General features: G+C 50.4%; 1 protein-coding gene across 1 annotated transcript in view; it reads left to right on the top strand.

Annotated features, from left to right (window-relative positions):
* Positions 1 to 20093: 20093 nt before the first annotated feature.
* TMEM114 (transmembrane protein 114) overlaps positions 20094 to 22717 on the top strand; it is a 33248-nt gene continuing 30624 nt past the window's right edge. Inside the window, exons 1-2 of the mRNA XM_075899263.2 lie at positions 20094 to 20804; positions 22033 to 22113. Of these exons, the coding sequence (XP_075755378.2) occupies positions 20624 to 20804; positions 22033 to 22113 (262 nt within the window). The 5' untranslated portion in view covers positions 20094 to 20623. The remainder of the gene's footprint in view (positions 20805 to 22032; positions 22114 to 22717) is intronic.

Genomic DNA, 22717 nt, shown 5'->3' with positions numbered 1-22717 from the left:
TTTACCAATGTCGGAAAAACCCCTCTGTTCTTTCGATTTTTTTTTGAAAGAACTCAATTGCAATGTGGACATAACTGGAGCTTTTTTCAGAAAAATGGCCATTATTCCAAAAAAACTCTGTAGTGCATACATACCCTGGGCTATGCTTCTGGTGGCTGCTGGGACCAAAACTGTGCAGCAGGTAGTTAGGGGTTCATGTCAGTGGCATCCCATAATGCACTCCTCTAGTCCCTCCTCCTTCATGTGAGATCAATGGGAGGCAGTACGCTTGTGACTTTTGTGCCCTGGTTGCATGTGCAGGCACCAGAGCAGTGTGAGCATGGAGCCCAGTTTGCAGCAAACCATACTGATGCTCATGTGTGTCGTGGTGCGCCTAATCATGCAGTACTTGGACAGTGTACATATGTCACTCCTCTAGAAAGAGGACGAAGCTTGCCATGCACGGAGGCGCTGCTCATGCAAGGCCTGGTGTTGATTGCTAGTACAACCACCAATCAATCCTGTCAATTAGATGAATGTCCACATCTTTAGGAATGCCTCTTCCAAAAAATGCACAGAGACACTTTTTTCCCAGACAGGAAAATCACAACTGGACAGGTGGAAATGCCCATTGTGACCCTGGGCAACCCAACCTACCCTTTACTTTCCTGGCTCATGAAGCCATACATGGGTGGCCTAGACCTCAGCAAGGAGGAGTTTGACCACGGACTGAGCATGTGCTGAATGGTGGTTGAAAGCTCTTTTAAAGAGTAGGTTTAGGAGTCTCCTGACTCAGTTGGACCTCAGCAAACACAACATTTCCTTTGTGGTAGCAGCCTGTTGTGTGCTCCATAATTTGTGTGATAACAAGGGGGAAGCCTTTCTGGCAGGATGGAATACTGAGGCAGAGTGCCTAACAATAGAGTTTGAGCAGCTGGACACCAGTGCAATAAAGAGAACACAGAAAGGGGCAGTGCAAATCAGAGAGGTCTTAAAGAACAGTTTTATGCATGGCCAGTTTTGAGACACTTCCCCGTGTCTCAATTTGCTCCTACATTCCCTGTGTTTGCCTTTATTCCCCCTGTCATGAACAGAAGGAGTGCTGACCAGCACCCGGTGACTAAAGGGTTAACTTAGCAAAGGTGTACCTAGCAAAGGTGTCGGCCAAGGAGGGTCGGATAGTCAGCCAATAAAAATGCACCTAGGAGTTTCAAATTGGGCCAAAGGGGTTTTTCTCTCTCTCCTTTGTTGGAGATCAGAGCAGTTTCTCCCAGGTATTGAGGGACATGGGAGATGCTTCTCTTTCCAAGAACGGACTTCTTGAAATGTGTAGGGAGGGAAAAGTTTAGATGGCCCATCAGGGTTTATTGTTTTCCTTGTTTGGGGGTTTGGAAATCATGTCTGAGCTGGTTAATTCTTTTTCTCTTTTGTAACTAAGGTTTACAGCCCAAAGACTTTCCCTGAGTCTATGTCAATTGTGTCTGTTTACCACCTAGTCAATTTACTATGCTTGCAACAGTATTTTTTCTTTGATATTAAAAGAGTTTTCTTTTTATTTTAATTAACCGGTATTGGTTGATTGTTGTGTCCTTAGACTTCAGTGACTAATTACCCGTGCAGACTCCATTGTTCTCTGTGGTGTCTCTTTGTTTTCCCAACTTTAAGCAAAACTGAGGTTGAGGGAAGGAGGAGAGCTTTACCTTAGGGGAGGAGATTCCCAAATGATCTCTCTCCCTAGAAAAGAGTTTTTATTTTACATTTTCTTTTAATCACGTGGGTGCGGAACTAGTCTTGTCTTTTTTGGATCTCAGGGGGACTGAGATTGAACAAGTTTGTCGCTGGGAATCACAGAGGCAGGTTTTGCAGTGTTTATTCTGCTAGGTGGCTCCCCATCTCTGCACACAATGTGTCAAGTTGGGGGATTGAGCTGTGACACCCCCATTCCATTGCTGCATTTTAAGCAATAAAAAGATAGTTGTTCAAAGAACGGGAGTTTTTATTTGGGGAAAACAGCAGGGCAATGGGAACCTGAAGGAGGGAGGAAGGGTTCAGGAATGCCCATCGGATTGCCTTTTGCCTCCCAAGGGGTTGGAGGCTATGGCTGCCCTTGAAGTCCCTCCCCCATGTCCTGGGGGCCTGGTGTTCCCTGGGGACCCTGGGAGTGGAAGCAACAGGGCAGGGGGAGGAGAAACTGGGGATTTCATTGGGGCAGACAGGATTCTGGGATGAGGCCCTCTCCAGGAATGAAGCCAGGCACACCATAACGGCGGTCAGGGAGACAAGCATCGTCTTTTGCTGTCTGGCATGCTGCTCCCTGGTGGCTCTTCTCTCCTGCCATTCCATGACCCAGTCCAGGAGCCCTGCCTGCATCTCCTCCACAAATGAGTTCTTGCAGTCCATCTGTTCCTCTCTTGTCCACTTTCACCTGCAGATCTGAACCAAGCAGGCAGATGCTGTCAGAGGGGGAGTATGTTGCGAGCTGGCTGCTGTCCCACTTACAATGAAAAGTACAAGAGCAGACATTACAGGAGATACATTGTGTTAAATCTAATCCTAATCCGTTAGCCTGCATGAAGGTCTGTGTGAAGACAATGGAGATGTGTTCCATGCAAGGCCAAATGTCTGCTTTAAAGTGGGCACTTTTCAGGACGTGCACAGACTTCTCAGGGGAACATTGGGACACACTCAGTTTGGAGGAATGCAGGCACGGTAAGGGGCTAGCCAGGGCAAGAGCCAATGGGCAGAAGGGGTGACAGGAGAGGGCAGCTTCATGCTGTGTCTAGCACATTCTGGGTCTAGCACACATGGCCTCTTGAGCGAGTGCTTCTTCAGCCTGAAGAGGATGGAGGATGTGTGTTTACGTGGGAAAGGGCATGCCGATCCTACCCTGATACAATAGCCTAAGAAACCATGCAACTCCTACCATCCTGAGCATGGCATGAACCAGCCAACAAGAGAAGGGAGTAGTGACTGGCTCCCACCTTCTGTTGCAATGAACAGAGCTTAGAGAATCTGGCCTATAATTATATACATCCCTCCTCCACGTGTAGACACATAGATGTAAAAGATAACTACACAACATACTGATTAAACTTTTTATACTACACCAAGAATTTGTGAATCATGTCACAAGTGAATCATGTTGACTTTCCTTACTGAATGTAGCAACATTTGTCAACTAACAATGTAATTAACACAAACGTAATTTGACCAACAGATTGACCAACTATCTTTCTCTGGATAAACTGTGCCAGAAGAACTTCAGTGGTTACAAGTGGTCAGGAATCAGACTTCATTTTGTAGTTCATTAGAAAAGAGATGCCTGCAATAATACTGCCTTTCATTGTTAGTTTGGTCCCAAATCACAGACACTTTGTGCAAGAGCCTGGCTTTCCTGGAGGTCTCCCCTTCAAGGACTAATCCAGCATGTCCACTTAGCTTGAGAGATTGACATTCACAATCAAGGTGGCATGACAATGCTGTCTAACTCAAAGTATGACTAAAACTGGGTCACAGACTTGATATTTTTGTTGCATAATTAGAATAGGCTGGATTCTACTTCTACAGTGGAGTTCAGTGGTGTTTATTCCTTATCTACAAAGGTGATTTGCTTTGATCTAACAAAGAACATAAGTATATGATGACAGAATGTGAGCAATCCCTTTTAGGTTCCAGCCTCTTGATTCCCAGGGGACTACTCACATATTTAGAGTTAAGTAAGTGCTTTGCTGGATCAGGACCTGAAGTGAGATCGGAATCAGACCCTGTACTTCCACTGGGGGCAGACAGCATTTTGGAATTATTGTGGTGAGCTGGCAAAGCTATGAAACAATTTGTGAAGCACACTTTAAAGCGAAGATTTGTATATTTCTCTCAGAGAATCTGTACAGTCATATTCAGTGTAAACTCTCAGTTTATTTAAATTAAAACTTTCCTGTTCACAGACTTTCTTGTTGGTGGCTGTCAAGGCTGTTCTCCACTCTGGCACTCTAAATGCAGAATGTGGGGGTCCCACAAGAGCCCTTAAAAATACCTTGCCTCTCTAGACTTTTGCTTTAAAACAAAACAAAACACAAAACACAAAACAAAACAAAACATAATCTCTGGGCACGTTATTTCAAAATAACAAGGTGAGCATCTACAGCAAGCCTATTATTTTGAAATTATCTTGAAATAACAGGTTTTTATTCCGGAATAGTAAACGCTCATTTCACGAGGAATAACACCTATTTTGAAATAGTTATTTTGAAATAGGGTGTGTGTGGATGATGCATTTGTGGTTATTTCAGAATAAATGGTCTCCAGGGATTCTCACAGTTGCCCTAATGGCCATGCTGTCTACAACCCTCAGAACTCTATAGTTCCCCTTTCCCTGCAGGCTTTAAAGGTGCAGTCATAGGGCAAATGGCTTGTGGCACAAGGAAGGCCCAAACAGCCCTGTGCTACACACCAGCAGCCTTCACTGCCTCCCCTGCTGCCATGAGCAACCCCAGCGCTCCCACCAAACCCACCAGCTCTGAAGCCCCTGCCTGGTGGTGGAAAAGGAGGTCCCTGTCCTGGTTTGGTGTGGAGGTCCTGGATCTCATTGAGGTCTGGGGAGAGAGGCTAACCTCCAGGATCTCTGCAGCAGATGCAGGAATAAAGCTGGATGGTTGCCAGCCAGCACCAGAAGGGCCACGTGCACCCAGGAGCAGGTGCGCTTGAAAATGTAAAAAACTTAGGCAGGCCTACACAAAGGCTAGGGAATGGAGTTACTGCTTAGGGGTGGCACCCCAGTTGTGCCACTTTTATGAGCAGCTGCACCACATCCTGGGAGGGCAATCGGTCCCTCCCCGCCTTGTCATGGACTCTAGCCTGAAAACACCCGTCATGAGTCTCCCAGAGGATGGGGCTTTGGATGAGGAGGATGACAATGATGAGGAGGTCAGCACTGACACCATGCCTGCCAGCCAGGAACTCATTCTGTCCCTGGAGCTGGTACCCCCCTCCCAGAATGTTGCCCAGGGTTTGGAAAAAGCCAAGGAAGGCCCATTAGGTGAGTTCCATTACTTTCCCTAGACACACGTGGGGGGAGGTGGCAGGCAGCAAGGGGCTGCGCACTCCTCACTCAACCTTCCCAGACTGGGGATTAAACAGCAGCCTGTGCACGTGGGTGCACATGGAGCACCAGTCCAGAGCAGACAGCTGCATGAGGCTGCCACAAAGGAAACAGTCACTCCTCTCACAAGGTTCCTGCACAGGCCTGTCTTACTTCCAACTCCATTGTGGCACACCTTCCCACCACAAGCTACCACTAAGGAGGATGGGGTCAGTGAAACACTCAGCAGTGCTGTACATGGCACAGGCTCATGGCTGCACTCTTGGGGCGGCATCCGTTCCCAGGCAAGTGCAGTGAGGTGGAGGACACCGAGCCCCTGCATGGGACCTTCCAGGAGGGAGGAGGAAGAGGGGACCCCAGTAGCACCCTCCCCGGCAAGTGGAATTTGTTGCTCACACACACCTCCCCCAACACCCTCTCCCCCAATGGGCAGGGATAGAAGTCCTCTCCCCATGGGATGTTGGCACAGCTGGACCTGGCATGTATGCAGCACAGAGGGAAGCAACTGAAAAAAGAACAAATTAAAACACAGAGAATTTCATCTCTGGGGTATAACTTAAAGTTACAGCATACGCGGGGGCACATGGATTTAGCGCAGAAAAAATTAACCAAACAATAAAACAAATAAAATGATCTGATTTTATCTAAATAGACATTCCCTATCTACTCAGATATCCACGCTTCAAGATGCAGTCCATTTCCATGCCCAGTATTCTTTGTAGGCATAGTAGTTCTGCCTGGTTTAATTCATCTTGTTCCCCCAGCTCCTGGTTTAAACTCACACAATGAGAAACAACAGGCAGGAATCCCTTTCAATTCAAATTGTAATACTTTCTTCCTGTTGTTTCTCCTGGCTCCCTGCCAACACTTTCTAGCTACCTTTGGTTACTGAATGCTGGGATGTTTAGAAAAGGATGTTCTATCCATCACAATGGCATATTAATTTCAATTTGTAAAAATATCTAAATAAATCTGAATAATATATTTGGAGATCTGATTTTTAAGCATCTCATAATACTTTTGCTAATGCAGGTTTCAAAACCACTGGTCAGGGCAGAAATTGGAGGACGAGAAAAGGAAAAACCTCTGTTTATCGGGATCCATTAGTTTCTAATGTAATATCTGCACAACTTAATGACTGTATTAGAACATAAGAACGGCCATACTGGGTCAGACCAAAGGTCCATCCAGGCCAGTACCCTGTCTGCCGACAGTGGCCAATGCCAGATGCCCCAGAGGGAGTGAATCAAACAGGGTAATGGATCAAGCAATCTCTCTCCTGCCATCCATCTCCACCTCTGACAAACAGAGGCTGGGGACACCATTCCTTACCCATACCAGCTAATAGTCATTTATGGATTTAACCTCCATGAATGTATCTAGTTCTCTTTTAAACCCTGTTATAGTCCTAGCCTTCACAACCACCTCAGGCGAGGAGTTACACAGATTGACTATGCGCTGTGTGAAGAAGAACTTCCTTTTATTTGTTTTAAACCTGCTGCCCATTAATTTCATTTGGTGGCCCCTAGTTCTTATATTATGGGAACAAGTAAATAACTTCTCCACACCACTCATGATTTTATATACCACTCATGATTTTGGTTTAGTTATTTAGTTTAGTTATTCTAGTTTACTTATCCTTATTCAAGTTATCACCTTTAGATAGAAATTGCAGTTCCATCTATAAGGGTGGACTGAACATAGAGAGAGGGAAGTTTGTTCATCCACCGGTAAATGGTTACAGAAATTATGTGTGTTTATAAAGAAACTAGCCAATTAGCCCATCACAAGATGGGATTTTCAGGTCTCTCCTCCACATCGGTTTTCTCTCCTGAGCCTCCGGTCTCTCGCTCAGTCTCTCTCTTCTCTCTCTCCTTGTGACGCCCCCACGCCGCCCCGCGGCGTTTGTCCTGAGGGCTCGCTACTGTCCTAGAGTCCCGAATTCCCCAGTTCCTCTTATTAGTGCGCTTATCTTCGTTTTCCCACTCCCCAACAAGGCGGGAGGGGAAGGGGAACCCGGGCCCGCCCACTCTCACGGGCCCCAGCCCAGGGCCCTAAGGGTTCTGGTCCAGCAGACCCAAACCCGGCTGATGGGGTGCGATCCCTTAACTCGTCAGCCCACCAGTCATTCCTGACTCTGCCCTGGGCTGCTTCCTTCCCCTCTGGCCCCCGTGCTCACCGACACGCCGCTGTCCGGTCCACCCGTACGCCGGGCTGGGTGCAGCTGCCGCTGAGTTGCTCCTCCCGTCAGCGGGGCGCTCCGCTCGGCTCCCTCGCTCTTGACCCCTTTCCTTGGGGCCGCGGGGCCATTTTAACGTTGGCGCCGGGGTCACGGCTCCGGCGTCCTGCGGCGTCCCTGCCCCTCGCGCCGAGGCGTCCTCCCGTTGCTGGGGCGACGGGGGCCTGGTCTCCGGGGCGCCCGGATGACGTCATCCGGGGCGCCTGAGGCTGACGCGCTGCCGCCGAACACCGCGGATGGCGGCGGGCAGCGCATGGCCTCCCGCTGTACAGCGCGGTAGGGACGGGGCTCTCCGCCGCGAGCGGGACTACCCCGTCACACACCTCCCCCTTTAACTGCTCTCCCTCCTCCTCCGAGTCCGCCTCGTACCTTCTCGAAAAAAAGTCCGCATTTTGGTGCTGTGTGCCGGGTCGGTGGGCAACGTCAAAGGCGTACGGCTGGAGGGCCAGATACCACCGCATCAGGCGAGGGTTTACGTCCTTCATGGTTTGTATCCAGCGAAGGGGGACGTGGTCCGTAATCACCTTGAACCATCCCCCTAAAAGATAGTATCTTAACATGTCCAAGGCCCACTTTACCGCGAGTGCCTCCTTTTCAATGGTCGAGTAACGACGCTCTCGCGGGAAGAGTTTACGGCTGATGTACACCACCGGGTGTTCTTCCTCCCCTTCGTCCTGCGACAGGACCGCCCCAATCCCCGTCTCGGAGGCGTCTGTTAGGACCGTAAAGGGGAGGTTAAAATCGGGTTGGGCCAACACGGGGTCGCGACTCAAACTTTCTTTTAACCACCGAAAGGCTACCTCGCACTCGGCTGACCAGCCCACCTTTTGGGGCATCGCGGCCCGTGTTAAGTTGGTTAGCGGTACTGCTATCGCTGCGAAGTTTGGGATAAAGCGACGATAGTATCCGGCTAGCCCGAGAAACTGTCGTACCTGTTTCTTTGTCTTGGGTGGGGGGTAGTTCTTCAAGGCCTCTCCCTTTTCTACCACGGGGCGTATTTGACCCCGTCCCACCACATACCCTAAATAGACTACCTCTTTCTCCCCGAAGCGGCACTTCCGTGGATTCGCCGTCAGGCCGGCTTCCCGCAAAGCCCGTAGGACGGCCCCCACGTGTTGGAGGTGTTCTTCCCAGGTCTGGCTATACACGACGATGTCGTCGATGTAGGCGGCCGCCCATCCTCCCTGTTCCCTCAGCACTCGGTCCATAAGACGCTGGAACGTTGCGGCCGCGCCATATAGCCCGAAGGGCATCCGGGTGAAATGATACAGCCCGAACGGGGTCGAAAAGGCCGTCTTTTCTCGGGAGGTCGGTGATAAAGGGATCTGCCAGTACCCTCGGGTCAGATCCAGTGTGGACAGATACCGGGCGCCTCCTAGCCGGTCTAGCAGTTCATCTACCCGTGGCATGGGGTAGGCATCGAAGCGTGACTGCGCGTTGACTTTACGGAAGTCAATGCAGAATCGCATTGATCCGTCGGGCTTCGGGACGAGCACTATAGGGCTGCGCCATTCGCTGAAGGATTCTTCCACGACTCCCCACTGGAGCATCTTCTGCACTTCCCCCCGCACCGTCTCCCACATCCGCCGGGGTACAGGCCGTACTCGCTCACATACCGTCTTCTGGGGCTCTGTCTCTATGGTGGTGGATGAGGGTGGTTTGCCCCGGCTCGGCGGTCAGGACATCCCCGAAGGTCCGCAGCAACTCCTCCACGTCCTTTCTCTGGGTCTCACTTAGGTCGGCTCCTGTTGGAAAACTCTGGGGCGGGGCGGCCTCGCCTAGGTTTTCGGGCCCTAACTCCGGGTCGGGGGGCACGGGGTTAATCCAGAAGGCCTCACACTGCTTCCAGGCCTTCAGGAGGTTAACATGGTAGATGCGCGTGTCGTTTTTCTTCCCCGACACCTTAACCTCGTAATCTACCTCCCCCACTCGCCTCAGGATCTCGAAGGGCCCCTGCCACTTGGCTACCAACTTCGAGCCGAGGGTAGGCAGTAGCACCAGGACCCGTTGCCCCGGATCGAATATCCGCAAACGAGCTCCTTGGTTATAGTACCGGGCTTGCTTTGCCTGGGCCTGCTCTAGGTTCTCTCTCGCGAACTCCCCTAGCCTATGCAACTTTTCCCGGAGGTCCAAGACATACTGTACCGACCCCTGTACTCGGGTCCCCTGTTCTTCCCAATTCTCACGAATAATGTCTAGTATCCCCCGCGGGTGCCTGCCGAATAACAGTTCGAACGGGGAAAATCCTGTGGAGGATTGGTGCACCTCCCGTATCGCAAACAGGAGTGCCGGCAACAGCGTGTCCCACTCCCGGGGTTCTTGCCCCACAAACTTCCTCAACATCTCTTTTAGGGTTCTATTAAAACGTTCTACTAACCCGTCCGTTTGCGGGTGATAGATGACCGTTTTCAGTCGCTCGATCCGCAACAGCTTACACAGCTCATTCATCAGTCTCGAGGTGAAGTTAGTCCCTTGGTCGGTCAAAATCTGTTCCGGCAGACCCACTTGGGCGAAAATTTTCACGAGTTCCGAGGCAAGGGTGCTGGCGTGTACGTTTCGGAGAGGGACGGCCTCCGGGTAGCGGGTCGCATAGTCTAATATCACTAAAATATACTGGTGTCCGGTTTTTGACTTGTCTAACGGACCGACTATGTCCAGGGTGACCCTCGCAAAGGGCACTCCTACCACGGGCAATGGCACAAGGGGGGCTTTGGGCACCCCCTTAGGCCTAACCGTTTGGCACTCGGGGCAAGAGCCGCAAAAGTCCTGTACCTCGCGGAAGATGCCCAGCCAGTAGAACCGTCGGATAATGCGCTGTACGGTCTTTTCTGCGCCCAGGTGCCCGGCCCAGGGGTTAGCGTGGGCCAGCTCCATGAGGCGCTGTCGATACCTCTTTGGCACCAGCAATTGCTCGACCCCGGAATCACCTCCCCGCCCCTTATCCACTCGGTACAACCGATCGTGGCGTACCTCAAAGTATGGGCCGGTCGGCCCCTTGGCCTGCGGGGCTTCCTCGTCCTGCGGATCCCGGGCAGTGCTCCAGGCATACCGGAGTGACGGGTCCTCTCGCTGTTCCTGTATAAAGTCACCATCCACTAGCTCCAGTACTCGCGGTCCGCCCATCTCGCCCTCTTGCGGGCCGGGGCTCATAGACTCATAGACTTTAAGGTCAGAAGGGACCATTATGATCATCTAGTCTGACCCCCTGCACAGCGCAGGCCACAGAATCTCGCCCACCCCTCTCAGAATAATCCTCTCACCTATGTCTCAGATATTGAAGCCTTCAAATACTTTGAAGGCCCCAACATGTAGAGAGTCCTTCAGCTGTGATCTGTGCCCAATGCTACAGAGGAAGGCGAAAAACCTCCAGGGCCTCTGCCAATCTACCCTGGAGGAAAATTCCTTCCTGACCCCAAATATGGCGATCAGCTAAGCCCTGAGCATGTGGGTAAGACTCACCAGCCAGACACCCAGAAAGTTCCCTATAATGAATGGTCAATTAGTTACCAAGATCATGTTATTTCATCCAACCATCCCCTTATCATAGAATCATAGAACTGGAAGAGACCTCAGAAGGTCGTCAAGTCCAGCCCTCCGCTCTAGGCAGGACCAATCCCATCTAAATCAACCCGGCCAGGGTTTTGTCAAGCCGAGACTTAAACACCTCTAGGGATGGAGACTCCACTACTTCCCTAGGTAACCCATTCCAATGCTTCACTACCCTCCTAGTAAAATAGTTTTTCCTAATATCCAATCTGGACCTCTCCCACCACAACTTGAGACCATTGCTCCTTGTTCTGCCATCTGTCACTACTGAGAACAGCCTCTCTCCATCCTCTTTGGAACCTCCCTTCAGGAAGTTGAAGGCTGCTATCAAGTCCCCCCTTACTCTTCGCTTCTGCAGACTAAACAGACCCAAGTCCCTCAGCCTCTCCTCGTAGGTCATATGCTCCAGACCCCTAATCATTTTGGTTGCCCTCCGCTGGACCCTCTCCAATGCGTCCGCATCCTTTTTGTAGTGGGGGGCCCAGAACTGGACACAGTACTCCAGATGTGGCCTCACCAAAGGCGAGGGTTCCCGATCATACCCTCCTCTCTCTTGGTGGGTTCTGGTTCCCGCCATGCGCTCAGGGCCCGGCGGAACCCACGCCAGTCCCGCCCTAAGAGAGCGGGGTATACTAGCTTAGGGGCGACCACCACGTAGCACCACTCTTGGAGATCCCCATCCGATATTTGGGCCCACGCTGTCGTGTACTGGTGGGAATCGCCGTGTACGCACTGTACCCAGACTGGCGGGCCCCGCGGTCCTCCCTCCGGGAGTAGGTCGGCTCTTACAATCGTCTGGCTGCAGCCAGAGTCCACGAGGGCTACCACTGTCTTGTCCCCTATTCCTATGGTCCTTAGTATCTTACCTTGTCCGTCGCCGGCCTCGGGCTCGGACCCCGCCAGGGCCTGGGCATAAGAACAGTCCATATAGGGGCAGTCCCTGATGAAATGTCCATCTTGGCCACAATGGAAGCAGGCCCCACGGGCCGGTGGCGGGGTGGCCGGCCTCTGGCGCCGGGGGGGCTCGGGCTGTGGTTGCGGCGTCTCCCGCAACACCTCCCCGCCCGGCGCTGACCTCCCCGCGTTGGTCCATCTCCGCGGCCCGTCCCTCTCGGGGCTCCCTCTCCTCTGAACTCCCCGTCCAATGTCGGTACGTGGTGGGGGGGCTGATTTCCGCCCACGGTCTCGCCCGTCGGCCTGTTCGGCGGCCTCATAGTCTGTCATCAACTCCACGGCTTCCTGGAGGGTGGAGGGATGGTGTCTGCGGACCCATCGTTGTCCGCCTGTGGGGAGGATGTTAACAAATTGTTCCAGGACGACCTGCTCCGCCACCTGGGGTCCCGTGTGTTGTTCAGGCTCCAGCCAGCGCCAGGCAGCTTCCCTTAGCTTCTGGGCCATAGCCCGGGGGCGGACATCGGCGCTGTAGGGTTCGCCCCGGAACTTCTGGCGGCGCGTCTCGGGCGTGATCCCCATTTGGTCGCGTATGGCCTCCTTCAATCGATAATAATGCAGGGCCTCGCGGTCACTTAAACCCCTATAGGCTAACTGTGCCGGGCCCGTTAGATATGGGACCAGCAGCGTAGCCCAGTGGGATTCTGGCCACCGAGCTACGGTCGCCACCCTCTCAAAGGTGGCTAGGTATGCTTCAGGGTCGTCGGCCGGCCCCATCTTGATTAGCCTGATGGGCAGGCGTGCCACCTCCCCCTCTCCTGCTGGCCCCTCCTCCTCGGGGCTTGCTGGACTCAGGGGGGTCACCATCGTCGGTGGATAGCGTCTCATCCACTCTTCCTGTTGCGCCTTCATTTGTTCGGCTACCTCCCGGATCAGTTGCTTTTGCTGCTCTTGTTGCTGGGTTGCGAGCTGCTGGATTAAGGCTGCCTGTTGCTGTTGGTTCTGCCTTTGGGTCTCTTTAACCCATTCCATAAATTGTGCCGGATCCATGTCGGGTCCCAGCGCGGTCGAAAATTCCCCTTTTCCGAAAACACCACAAAACAAACCCCTCTGTTAGTGCTCCCTAAGCCGTCTCGCCCCCCCCTCCCCTCCCCAAGAGGGGGGGGTTGTTTTTTTTTTTTTTTTAAAGCCCCTCACGTCCGGGGTAGGACCCCCACTATACCCACATTCTCCACCACCTGTGACGCCCCCACGCCGCCCCGCGGTGTTTGTCCTGAGGGCTCGCTACTGTCCTAGAGTCCCGAATTCCCCAGTTCCTCTTATTAGTGCGCTTATCTTCGTTTTCCCACTCCCCAACAAGGCGGGAGGGGAAGGGGAGCCCGGGCCCGCCCACTCTCACGGGCCCCAGCCCAGGGCCTTAAGGGTTCTGGTCCAGCAGACCCAAACCCGGCTGACGGGGTGCGATCCCTTAACTCGTCAGCCCACCAGTCATTCCTGACTCTGCCCTGGGCTGCTTCCTTCCCCTCTGGCCCCCGTGCTCACCGACACGCCGCTGTCCGGTCCACCCGTTCGCCGGGCTGGGTGCAGCTGCCGCTGAGTTGCTCCTCCCGTCAGCGGGGCGCTCCGCTCGGCTCCCTCGCTCTCGACCCCTTTCCTTGGGGCCGCGGGGCCATTTTAACGTTGGCGCCGGGGTCGCGGCCCCGGCGTCCTGCGGCGTCCCCGCCCCTCGCGCCGAGGCGTCCTCCCGTTGCCGGGGCGACGGGGGCCTGGTCTCCGGGGTGCCCGGATGACGCGCTCCGCGCTGCCGTCGAACACCGCGGACAGCGGCGGGTGGCGCACGGCCTCCCGCTGTACAGTGCGGTAGGGACGGGGCTCTCCGCCGCGAGCAGGGCTGCCCCGTCACACTCCTTCTCCTACTGCCTCCCCCCTCTCTCTCAGCTCTCCTCCGCCTCCTGCCTCTCTCTCTCTCTCTCTCTTTTTCTCTTCTTCTCCCTGTCCTGCCTCTCTGTTGGGGGACAGCAGAACCCAAATTGTCACTTGCGCCACTTACTCCACGCAGTGGCATGGCTGAGCAGCGCAGAAGTCAGCCGAGCGCCACAGCAGGAGGCGAAGGGGGTTGAGGCGGTGACTTTCAAGGCCGGGGGTGGGGCCTGGAGCTGCTGTCATGCCGCACGTCACCGCCCTGCCCCCCTTCACCTCCTCCTGTGGCACTCGGCTAACTTCTGCACTGCACAGCTGGGCCACCAGGGGGGAGCAAGCAGCCGTTTGGGCTCCCCCGTGGCAGCCCAGCTGAGCGGCACAGAAGTCAACTGAGCGCCAAGGCGGGAGGCGAAGAGGGGCGGGGCGGTGACATTCACGGCCAGAGGGTGGGGCCTGGAGCCGCTGTCACGCCACACGTCACCGCCCCGCCCCTTCTACCGTGGTGCTCGGCTGACTTCTGCGCTGCTCAGCCGGGTTGCCACAAGGGAGCAAGCAAAGCAAGCGGCCGTTTGGGCCCTGCACTTCCCATGCAGCACGGGCCACCCAGAGGGAACAGCCAGCATTTCAGCGTTACAGACTCATTGACCAGGAATTACAATATAGGACTTTCAGTAAATTAAAGACCAATAGACTGAAGTTGGACCAGTATAACTTCATGGATTTAAATAGATTTACTCCAGGGATAAATATTTCTCCAAATGAAATGAAGTGATAGTCTTAGATGAATGCATACTTGTAACATGAATATGTCAAAGCTAGACTATACTGCAGGAAATGGAATCAGTTGAATTAGTGGTGTTCAAAAATAATTTTCTCAGGAAATGTGACTTTCTCCTCTCTGTTTTTTCTTAATCAATTAAAGGATTTAAGACAAGATTTGTTTATCAGTCAATATTCCATTGAAAGTCAGAGGGCCCGGGGGAGCGCCACAGCGTGCCACGGAGACAGGGGAAGTGGGGCGGACGCCACGCAGGGAGGGGAAGGGGGCGGGGCTGGCCGAAAGGGAGGTGGGAAGCAGAGCTGGGGGGAGGATTGGGGGCTGTGGGTCTGTAGGGGAGGATGGGGGGGCCCGGAGAAAGGGGGGAGGAAAGCAGCACTTGTGGGGGATGTGCAGGGGGCCGGCCGGCAGGAAGAGCGGGTGGGAAGCAGAGCTGGGAGGGGATCGGGGGCTGTGGGGCTGGACAGGAGGAGGGGACTTGTTAGCACCCCTCAAAGGGACCAAAATGCCAGATAAATCCATTTTACTCTATATAAAAATTTTACACAAAGCAAGCTCATAAAGTTTGCACTCTTTATCAATGAAAAAGAGATATGCACAGCTGTTGTACCCTCAGGTAATAATTAGGCACACTGGGTTTGATTATAAACAAAAGTGATTTTATTAAGCATAAAAATGTAGGATTTAAGTGTTTGCAAATGAAAACTGACAGATCAAAGGAAGTTACTAAGCAAAAATAAAACAAACATGCCAGTTAAGCCTAATACAACAAGAGAAGTTGTTACAAATCATATTCCTCACCCTATTCCTTATTTCAGTTTTTCAGAGTTTTTCTCTGACCTGGGTCCAGCAATGCTCCTCCACCTTCTTGTTACAGTTCTTTTTCTAGGTATTCTTATGTATCCTGTTATAGTATGGATGCAGTTTAAAAAGCCAGCTGATGACAATAATTATTTGCTCCCCCTCCCTTAAATATATTTTCCCTAGGATAGAAATTCCATCCTCCCCACCCCAATGGAAAAACACCAAATTCAGGATGGACTCGAGCACCAGGTGGCATAGTCACAAGTCTTTGTAAGATCAACCACAATTTGTGCTTATAGGAAAAACAAACCATTTACAGATCATTGTCTTGAGCAGCAAAAATTAAGTTCCTTAATCACCACCAATGACTTTCATTAGAAGACCTAGATTAATAAGCAGATTTTCACTTCATACTTCTAAGTTCACATACGAGAGTAATACATACACACAAACAGAATAGACACATTCAATGGATTACAATATTTTTTCAATGAAAGAGTACATGCTGCATTTTCCATAATGCATATTTGAGTTATGCATATTCATATTCAAAACATTTCCATAAAAATATGGGGGCATAGCGTCACAGTCACTTTTATATTTAATAAAGGCAAGACTGATCAAGCACAAATGACTATTTCCTCCATCTGCAAAAGCCAGTTCAAATCAAAGTCTTCCTTGGGCAAAGATCCTATGACCCTAACATCATGATGATTTTGAAGAATTCAATAAATTGGGAACTGATCTCTGGAAAGGGAATCTTACATTTGTACTATCGATTACCCCATTCTCTTTATGGGATCTTTGTAATGATTTTGTCAGGCTATTACGATGCAGGATTGCCTGCACAATTGAATTGCTGTATATTTTTTTTCTTCCGGGATTGTATCATCCATCAGAACAAGGATTTACACTTGAATAGACCATATTGATAGGGGAATTAATCCTCCTTTGATATATCTTTGCATTTAGGCCCATTTATCATTATGGCCTAATTGTACAAGCACTAAGCACTTGCTTCATCAAGATATTAATTGCTAAATTGTTTATTTATACCCATATCCTGCAAAGACATATGCAGTGATTTAACTTTACTATCTAAATTTATGAACACCTTGTATATCTATATCTATATTTATATCCAGAGAGTGTAAGTAAATCCTTGATAGATTAAGGTAAATTCTTCAAGAAAGGGACTCTTGTGTTAAAAAGCTTGAGAGGGGTAGCCGAGTTAGTCTATAACTGGAAAAATTTAAAAAAATAATGAATAGTCATTTCTTTAGGTGACTGGAGTATTGGATCTGGACTTCTAATACTCAAATCATCTGAAGAAGAGGGCTGTACTCACGAAAACAGATTTTACACTTTATATATTTTACACCAAAGACAGCCTCTCATGTGCACATGCTTTGAATTGGTTTAAGCATAAATTTGCACTGGTGTGCAATCAGTTTCACACATACAGAATGGGAAGTGATTGTCTAGGAAGGAATACTGCAGAAAGGGATCTAGGGGTCATATTGGACCACAAGCTAAATATGAGTTAACAGCTGAAAAAAACTTGCAAAAAAAGCAAACGTGATTCTGGGATGTATTAGCACCACATTTAAAGAAAGATGTGGAGAAATTAGGAGGGTCCAGAGAAGACCAACAAAAATGATAAAGGTCTAGAAAACACAAGCTATGAGGGAAGATGAACGAACTGGGCTTCTTTAGGTTAGAAAAGAGAAGACTGATAGGGGACATGATAGCAGTTTTTAAGTACAGTATCTAAAAGGGTGTTACAAGGAGGAGGGAGAAAAAGTGTTTTCCTCAGCCTCTAATGATAGGATAAGAAGAATGGGCTTAAATTGCACCAAGGGAGGTTTAGGTTTGACATTAGGAAATACTTCCTTACTGTAAGGGTGATTAAACACTGGAGGAAGGAGGTTATGGAATCTCTATCACTGGGGATATTTGAGAGTAGATTGGATAGACACCTGTCAGGGATGATCTAGACAGTGCTTGGTTCTGCCATGTGGGTAGGGGACTGGACCTGATGATCTCTCAAGGTCCCTTCCAGTTCTAGTATTCTATTATTCTGTGATCCAGGTAAATAACTGATGTCACTTGAATTCAGTCATTGGCTCAGAGATGAGGTGGCAGAATGGCCAATCTGTTGACATAAAGTCTGTGCCTCTGAGTGAATCACATGCATATTAGTCTTCAGATATCTTGTAAGGGGGAAACAGATGCAGACATCTGAGATATCTATGCTCTCAAATGTTATATCCATTGGAGCACATTGGCTATGTCTAGACTGGCATGATTTTCCGCAAATGCTTTTATCGGAAAAAGCATTTGCGTTAAAAGCATTTGCGGAAAAGAGCGTCTAGATTGGCACGGACGCTTTTCCGCAAAAGCACTTTTTGCGGAAAAGCGTCCGTGCCAATCTAGAAGTGCTTTTGCGCAAAAAAGCCCCGATTGCCATTTTCACGATCAGGGCTTTTTTTGCGCAAAACAAATCTGAGCTGTCTACACTGGCCCTTTTGCGCAAAAGGACTTTTGCCCGAACGGGAGCAGCATAGTATTTCAGCAAGAAGCACTGATTTCTTACATGAGATCATCAGTGTTCTTGCGGAAATTCAAGCAGCCAGTGTAGACAGCTGACAAGTTTGTCCGTAAAAGCAGATGCTTTTGCGGAAAAACTTGCCAGTCTAGACACAGCCATTGTGTTTACAACTCATTGCTCATTGCACCTTCTGCTTTATTGGAAGGGGATAATCGGAGGCTCCAAAGATTTTGCAGCTATGGTCAGATTTAATCCAGATTTAAATTGGTACCTACTCATGAGGTAGCAAAAATGCTTAGTTTTTGGTGTTAAAACTAGATCTGATTTTTTTTTACTGGATATAATCTAGAGCAGAATAATAATCAGGATTTATCACACTGTTAGAAGTATTTTTGGTAACATTGCAGTGTCTATGTATTATGAAATAGCAAATGTCCTGCATAGAGTGAGAATATTTTGCCTGTCCATTTTGAAGTAGTTAATAGTTATGAAGCCACACAGCACACATCTCGGTGACTAGTATTTTGCAGATGGGGACAGTATACACAGCATTGAGCCATTTACTCAATGCCACATGACTTGATGGCAGAACTGTCAAAGGAACCCAAAAAAGCTGGCTCTGAGGCTTGCTCTCTGACTGCTAGAAAGATGTACAAGATGTGTAGTTACAGCAGCTCTTATTGTTTATTAGGGATGTTAAATATGTTAAATGAATACTCAAGTAATCTCATGAATTCTTATCGGTTAGTCGACTATTCTATAGTCCCTGGGGGCCAGGCCAGCACCAGCATGGGGGCCAGGCAAGAGCTAGTCTGCTAGGAAGCCAGTTTAAAAATCAGCTCCTCTTGTAGACCAGCTGCTTGTTGCCCTGTGCTACTGCCTCTGATAAAGAGGTAGCAGCTCCAGGTGGAAGCAGCCCCTGTCTGTGAGGTGAGGGGGGGGGGGGAGGGGTCTGAGCTTCCAGACCCAACGAGAATCGGAACTGAGATGGGCTGCCTGGTTGCCTAGCTCCTAATACACTTTAAATGCAGAGCCACATTGGGGCTAAATCTCAAACCTGGTGTGATCCAGAATGAAGCTGAGCTGCTAGCCAGCCTGCTAAAAAATGTACTGGGGGGGGGGGGGAGGGGAAAGAAATGCATGGTGTCTACAGCATTAACCTAGAAGCTTTTGCTAATTGGTTAATCGACTACACTATTACATCCCTATTGCATACTGCAATTGTTTCCTAATTGCATGATACATAGAGCTGAGCCATGTACTAATTGCATGATACATAGAGCTGAAAGGTATGTAGTGCATCAGTTCTCCCCCACTCCATTCTAAAATGGATTAAAGAAATTTATACCACTCAGACCTGCATTTGGAAAGGTCAACAAACACACACATCGAATCATGAAGTAGCTGGGAGAGTAGACCTTCAGAAATGTTCAAATGTAAGGAAACATTTATTTTCAAACACTTCACATGCTATGCTGTCTTATCCTGTGCTCCCACACCTACCTTTTAAATAGTTTTATTTGCACTAGGGGAGGATTTTTCATTGTTGTGCAAGACAGCTATGCTGAGATTTTCAAAGCTCCCTTGGAGATCTGGATACTGAGTTACCACTAATTTTGAATAATTATTCAAATCCTGTAGAGAGGCTTTGGATGACTCCCTCCCAATCCTACCCAAACAAATGCATTTCTAATTAAGAATATAAGAACAAGCCATACTGGGTCACACCAAAGGTCTATCTAACCCAGTGTCCTGTCTTCTGACAGTGGCCAATGCCAGGAGCCGTGCCCCAGAGGGAATGAACAGAACAGGTAACCCTGAGGTAGTCCTTCCTTGTCACCCATTCCCAGCCTCTGACAGAGTTAGGGACACCATTCCTACCCACCCTTCCTTAAACCTGTTTTGAGAGGAAGTGAGGTAAAGGCAGCGATAAGTGCTAGGTAATTACTACCTAGCAAGCAAACATCTGCACACATACACCTACTAAGGAAGAGTAGGGGCTCACGGTCAAACTTGCTCTCAATTGCGAGGATTCGTATCCAGGGCACTGCTGCAGGACCAAGGACCTCTGCTCCTGGCATCATGCACAGGGGCAGGGAAATTCCCCAGTCAATGGTGCCGCGAGGAGAATGGACAGGGGCAAGGCAGACCTGTGCGGAGGGTGGAGGGGGAGCGGGCAGACTCAGATGCAGTAAGCGCCGGCGAGAGCTGGAGACGCGGGCAGGGCGGAGAGACAGAGCTGCTGTCCCTGTGCTCAAAGCGCGGGGGAGGAAGGGGGGGTGTTAAAAACGCTTCTTCGCCAGCAGCAGCAGCTGGTCCCAGCAACCCGGCTCGCGGGGCAGGGGGCTGCTGCCTCGCGCTCTCGGGGCGCTGGTCCCCGGGCCTTACACGTGGCAGACGCGCCCCTCGCTCCGGGCGGGACTCTGCGGGGGGCCTGCCGTGCTGCTGCTCCCGGCGCGCCTCGCACGAGAGGGAGCAGGCGGGCAATTGCTGCCGGCCGGTGGGCTGCCCGCGGCGCGGCCCCAGGAGCGGAGGCGGCCGCGGCGGCTCCGCTTGTTGCAGTGCTCTGGGCGGGGCTGCCGCCGGGAAAAGGACTGGAAGCCCGGCTCTGGGGTCGCTGCTTCAGCCCCCCCCCCCCCGGCAGAGGCGCCCCCGCCTGGCGGGGCTGGGAGGAGCCCAGAGCCGGGAGGCTGGGTCCTGGTGACAGCCCCGCTGCTGCAGCCTGGGCGCTGCCGGAGGTGGCCGGCCCGGGCGCAGCAGGCTGGGGATGAGCCCCGGGGCGGGCCCCTTCCGGCGCTGAGGGGCCCGGGCGGCACCATGAGGCTCAGGTTCAGCAGCCTCGCTCTGTTCGCGGCCCTCCTGGGCGTTTTAAGTTTCAGCTTCCTGGTGGCGGCCCTCGGGACCGACTTCTGGTACATCATCGACGCCTCCCCGCTGGAGCGCAACAGCTCGGCGGCCGCGCTGAGCTCGCACTCGGGGCTCTGGAGAACCTGCAGAGGTGAGCGCCCCTGGCCCGGGAGCCGCAGGGCAGCCGGACTCGGCCGGCTCTAGCGAGTCACCCCAGCCCCTCAGCGGGCCAGCGGCCGTGGAGCCAAATCCCCTCGTCACCAGAACGACAGGGCGGGGCGGCGGGTGACCGCCTCGCCCCTGCCGGCAGCCCCACCCCGCCGCGTTCAGCGGCTGCTTTCCCGCCTTCACAACGGTGGGGCTGTAGCTCACACAGCGCCTAGGCACCGCGGACTGATAGTGCCGCGAGGAGGGGTAAAGGCGGAGTTTGTCTCTGTAGCTGCCTTTACGTACTTTACAAACCGCCCCTGGCTTGTTTGGCACGTTCACCAAAGCTGCCCTGGCTCGGCGCAATAGCGATACCCAGTGAAGCTATGACACTTTGTGGCTCCCTAGCATGACTCATTGGTTGCAGGTGACTGGCTGAGGGTTTACAATACAACTTAAAAAAACAAACAAACAAACCGCCAATAAATATTTTGTGTAAGCAAAACTTCTGACAAGCATATACATTTTCCTCATACAGTCAACAAAATTAAAAAAGATGAGAAGGCATCTCAAGTCCTCTAGCTTAAAATGTAAAATTGTGCGGGTTTGAAGGCTGGAGATTGACTCAAGCAGGGAAAAAAACCCTTACAGCCAGTTTTGCCTTTTTCTTCAGATAAAAGGAATGGTCTGAACCACCAAATGGTAAAATTTAAAATGACCAACAGCAATATTTTGAACAAGATTATATGCTAATTTTAATCTTGGAAAATATTTTGCAGTCTTGGTATATACGGGAGGCTGGGTGGGATAGGATTTTCCATTCTCCTTCTCCTGTCATGAAAATTTCCATGATATATGAATTAATTTAAATTTTAAAAGATCACAGCATTAAAGTCGCAAAGTGATTAATGTGTATCAACTAGGGAGAACAAATCTGAAAAGACATTCAGGTGGGATTTTCAAAAAGCATCCGGGATGAATTTTGTTCATTCAGTAAAATCTCAGCATCACTGAAATCAATGAGTGTTTGTCCTGTGGAAGTAATTGACAATGATTTCACTCTTTTATTTTTATGTGTGGAGAATAACTGATTAAGGGGAGGATGTAGCAGGATCTTTCTTAAGGGGTGGACATAGCCATCTGTATGTGCATGTTGAGGAGAAACCACATCAAAGTCTTCTATTTTCATTTACAGTACAAAATTTCCATGATATTTTTCTCTTCTCTATCAGTTAGGAGCAAATGCTTCCCTTTGATGAACCCCTTCTGGCATGAGAACATAAACATGACTGCTTCACACAAACAACTCTTAAGTGAGTAACTTTTATATTATTTGCATATCACCAGTCAACTATTATAGGGGATGAAAGCAAGAAAGTGTGTCTGGCATAGATTGTAAGCGCTTTGGGGCAGGGTTTCCACAGCATTAGCACAGTGGGGCCCTCATCCCTGAGCAAGGCTGTAAGGGGCTGTCACACAGAAATAATATTAATAGCTCAACTGACATCAATAAGTGTGTTCCTAATGGACTTCAACAGAAGCAGGATGGAACTCAGAGGACTGTACATCAATATATGACCTACAAATATCTTCACTAGTGACAATAGGACATACATAATTTAGAGCTTGATAGTGTAAGGTGCAGAGCACCTCATAATTCCCTCCAAAAGCAAATAGTTGACTGTTGCTCAGGATGAAAGATCTACTGATATTTTATGATTAGCAACTATGTCTGACCCTGGATAAATCAATACTCTGTGCCTCAGTTTTCTGATTATTTAATCCCTCTTGTTAAGTGCTTTGAGAACTGCAGATTGAAATAAAACAATTCCATATAGTTACAGAGTTATAAAGAGGATTATGCAAAGAAGAACTAACTCTCGTGTTTTTGTACCTAGCATTGGCTTTCCAATCAAC

The sequence above is a fragment of the Pelodiscus sinensis genome, chromosome 15, assembly GCF_052426305.1.
Source record: "Pelodiscus sinensis isolate ZL-2025 chromosome 15, ASM5242630v1, whole genome shotgun sequence".
Classification (NCBI taxonomy): Eukaryota; Metazoa; Chordata; order Testudines; family Trionychidae; genus Pelodiscus; species Pelodiscus sinensis.
This window is presented reverse-complemented; position numbering and strand designations above follow the sequence as displayed.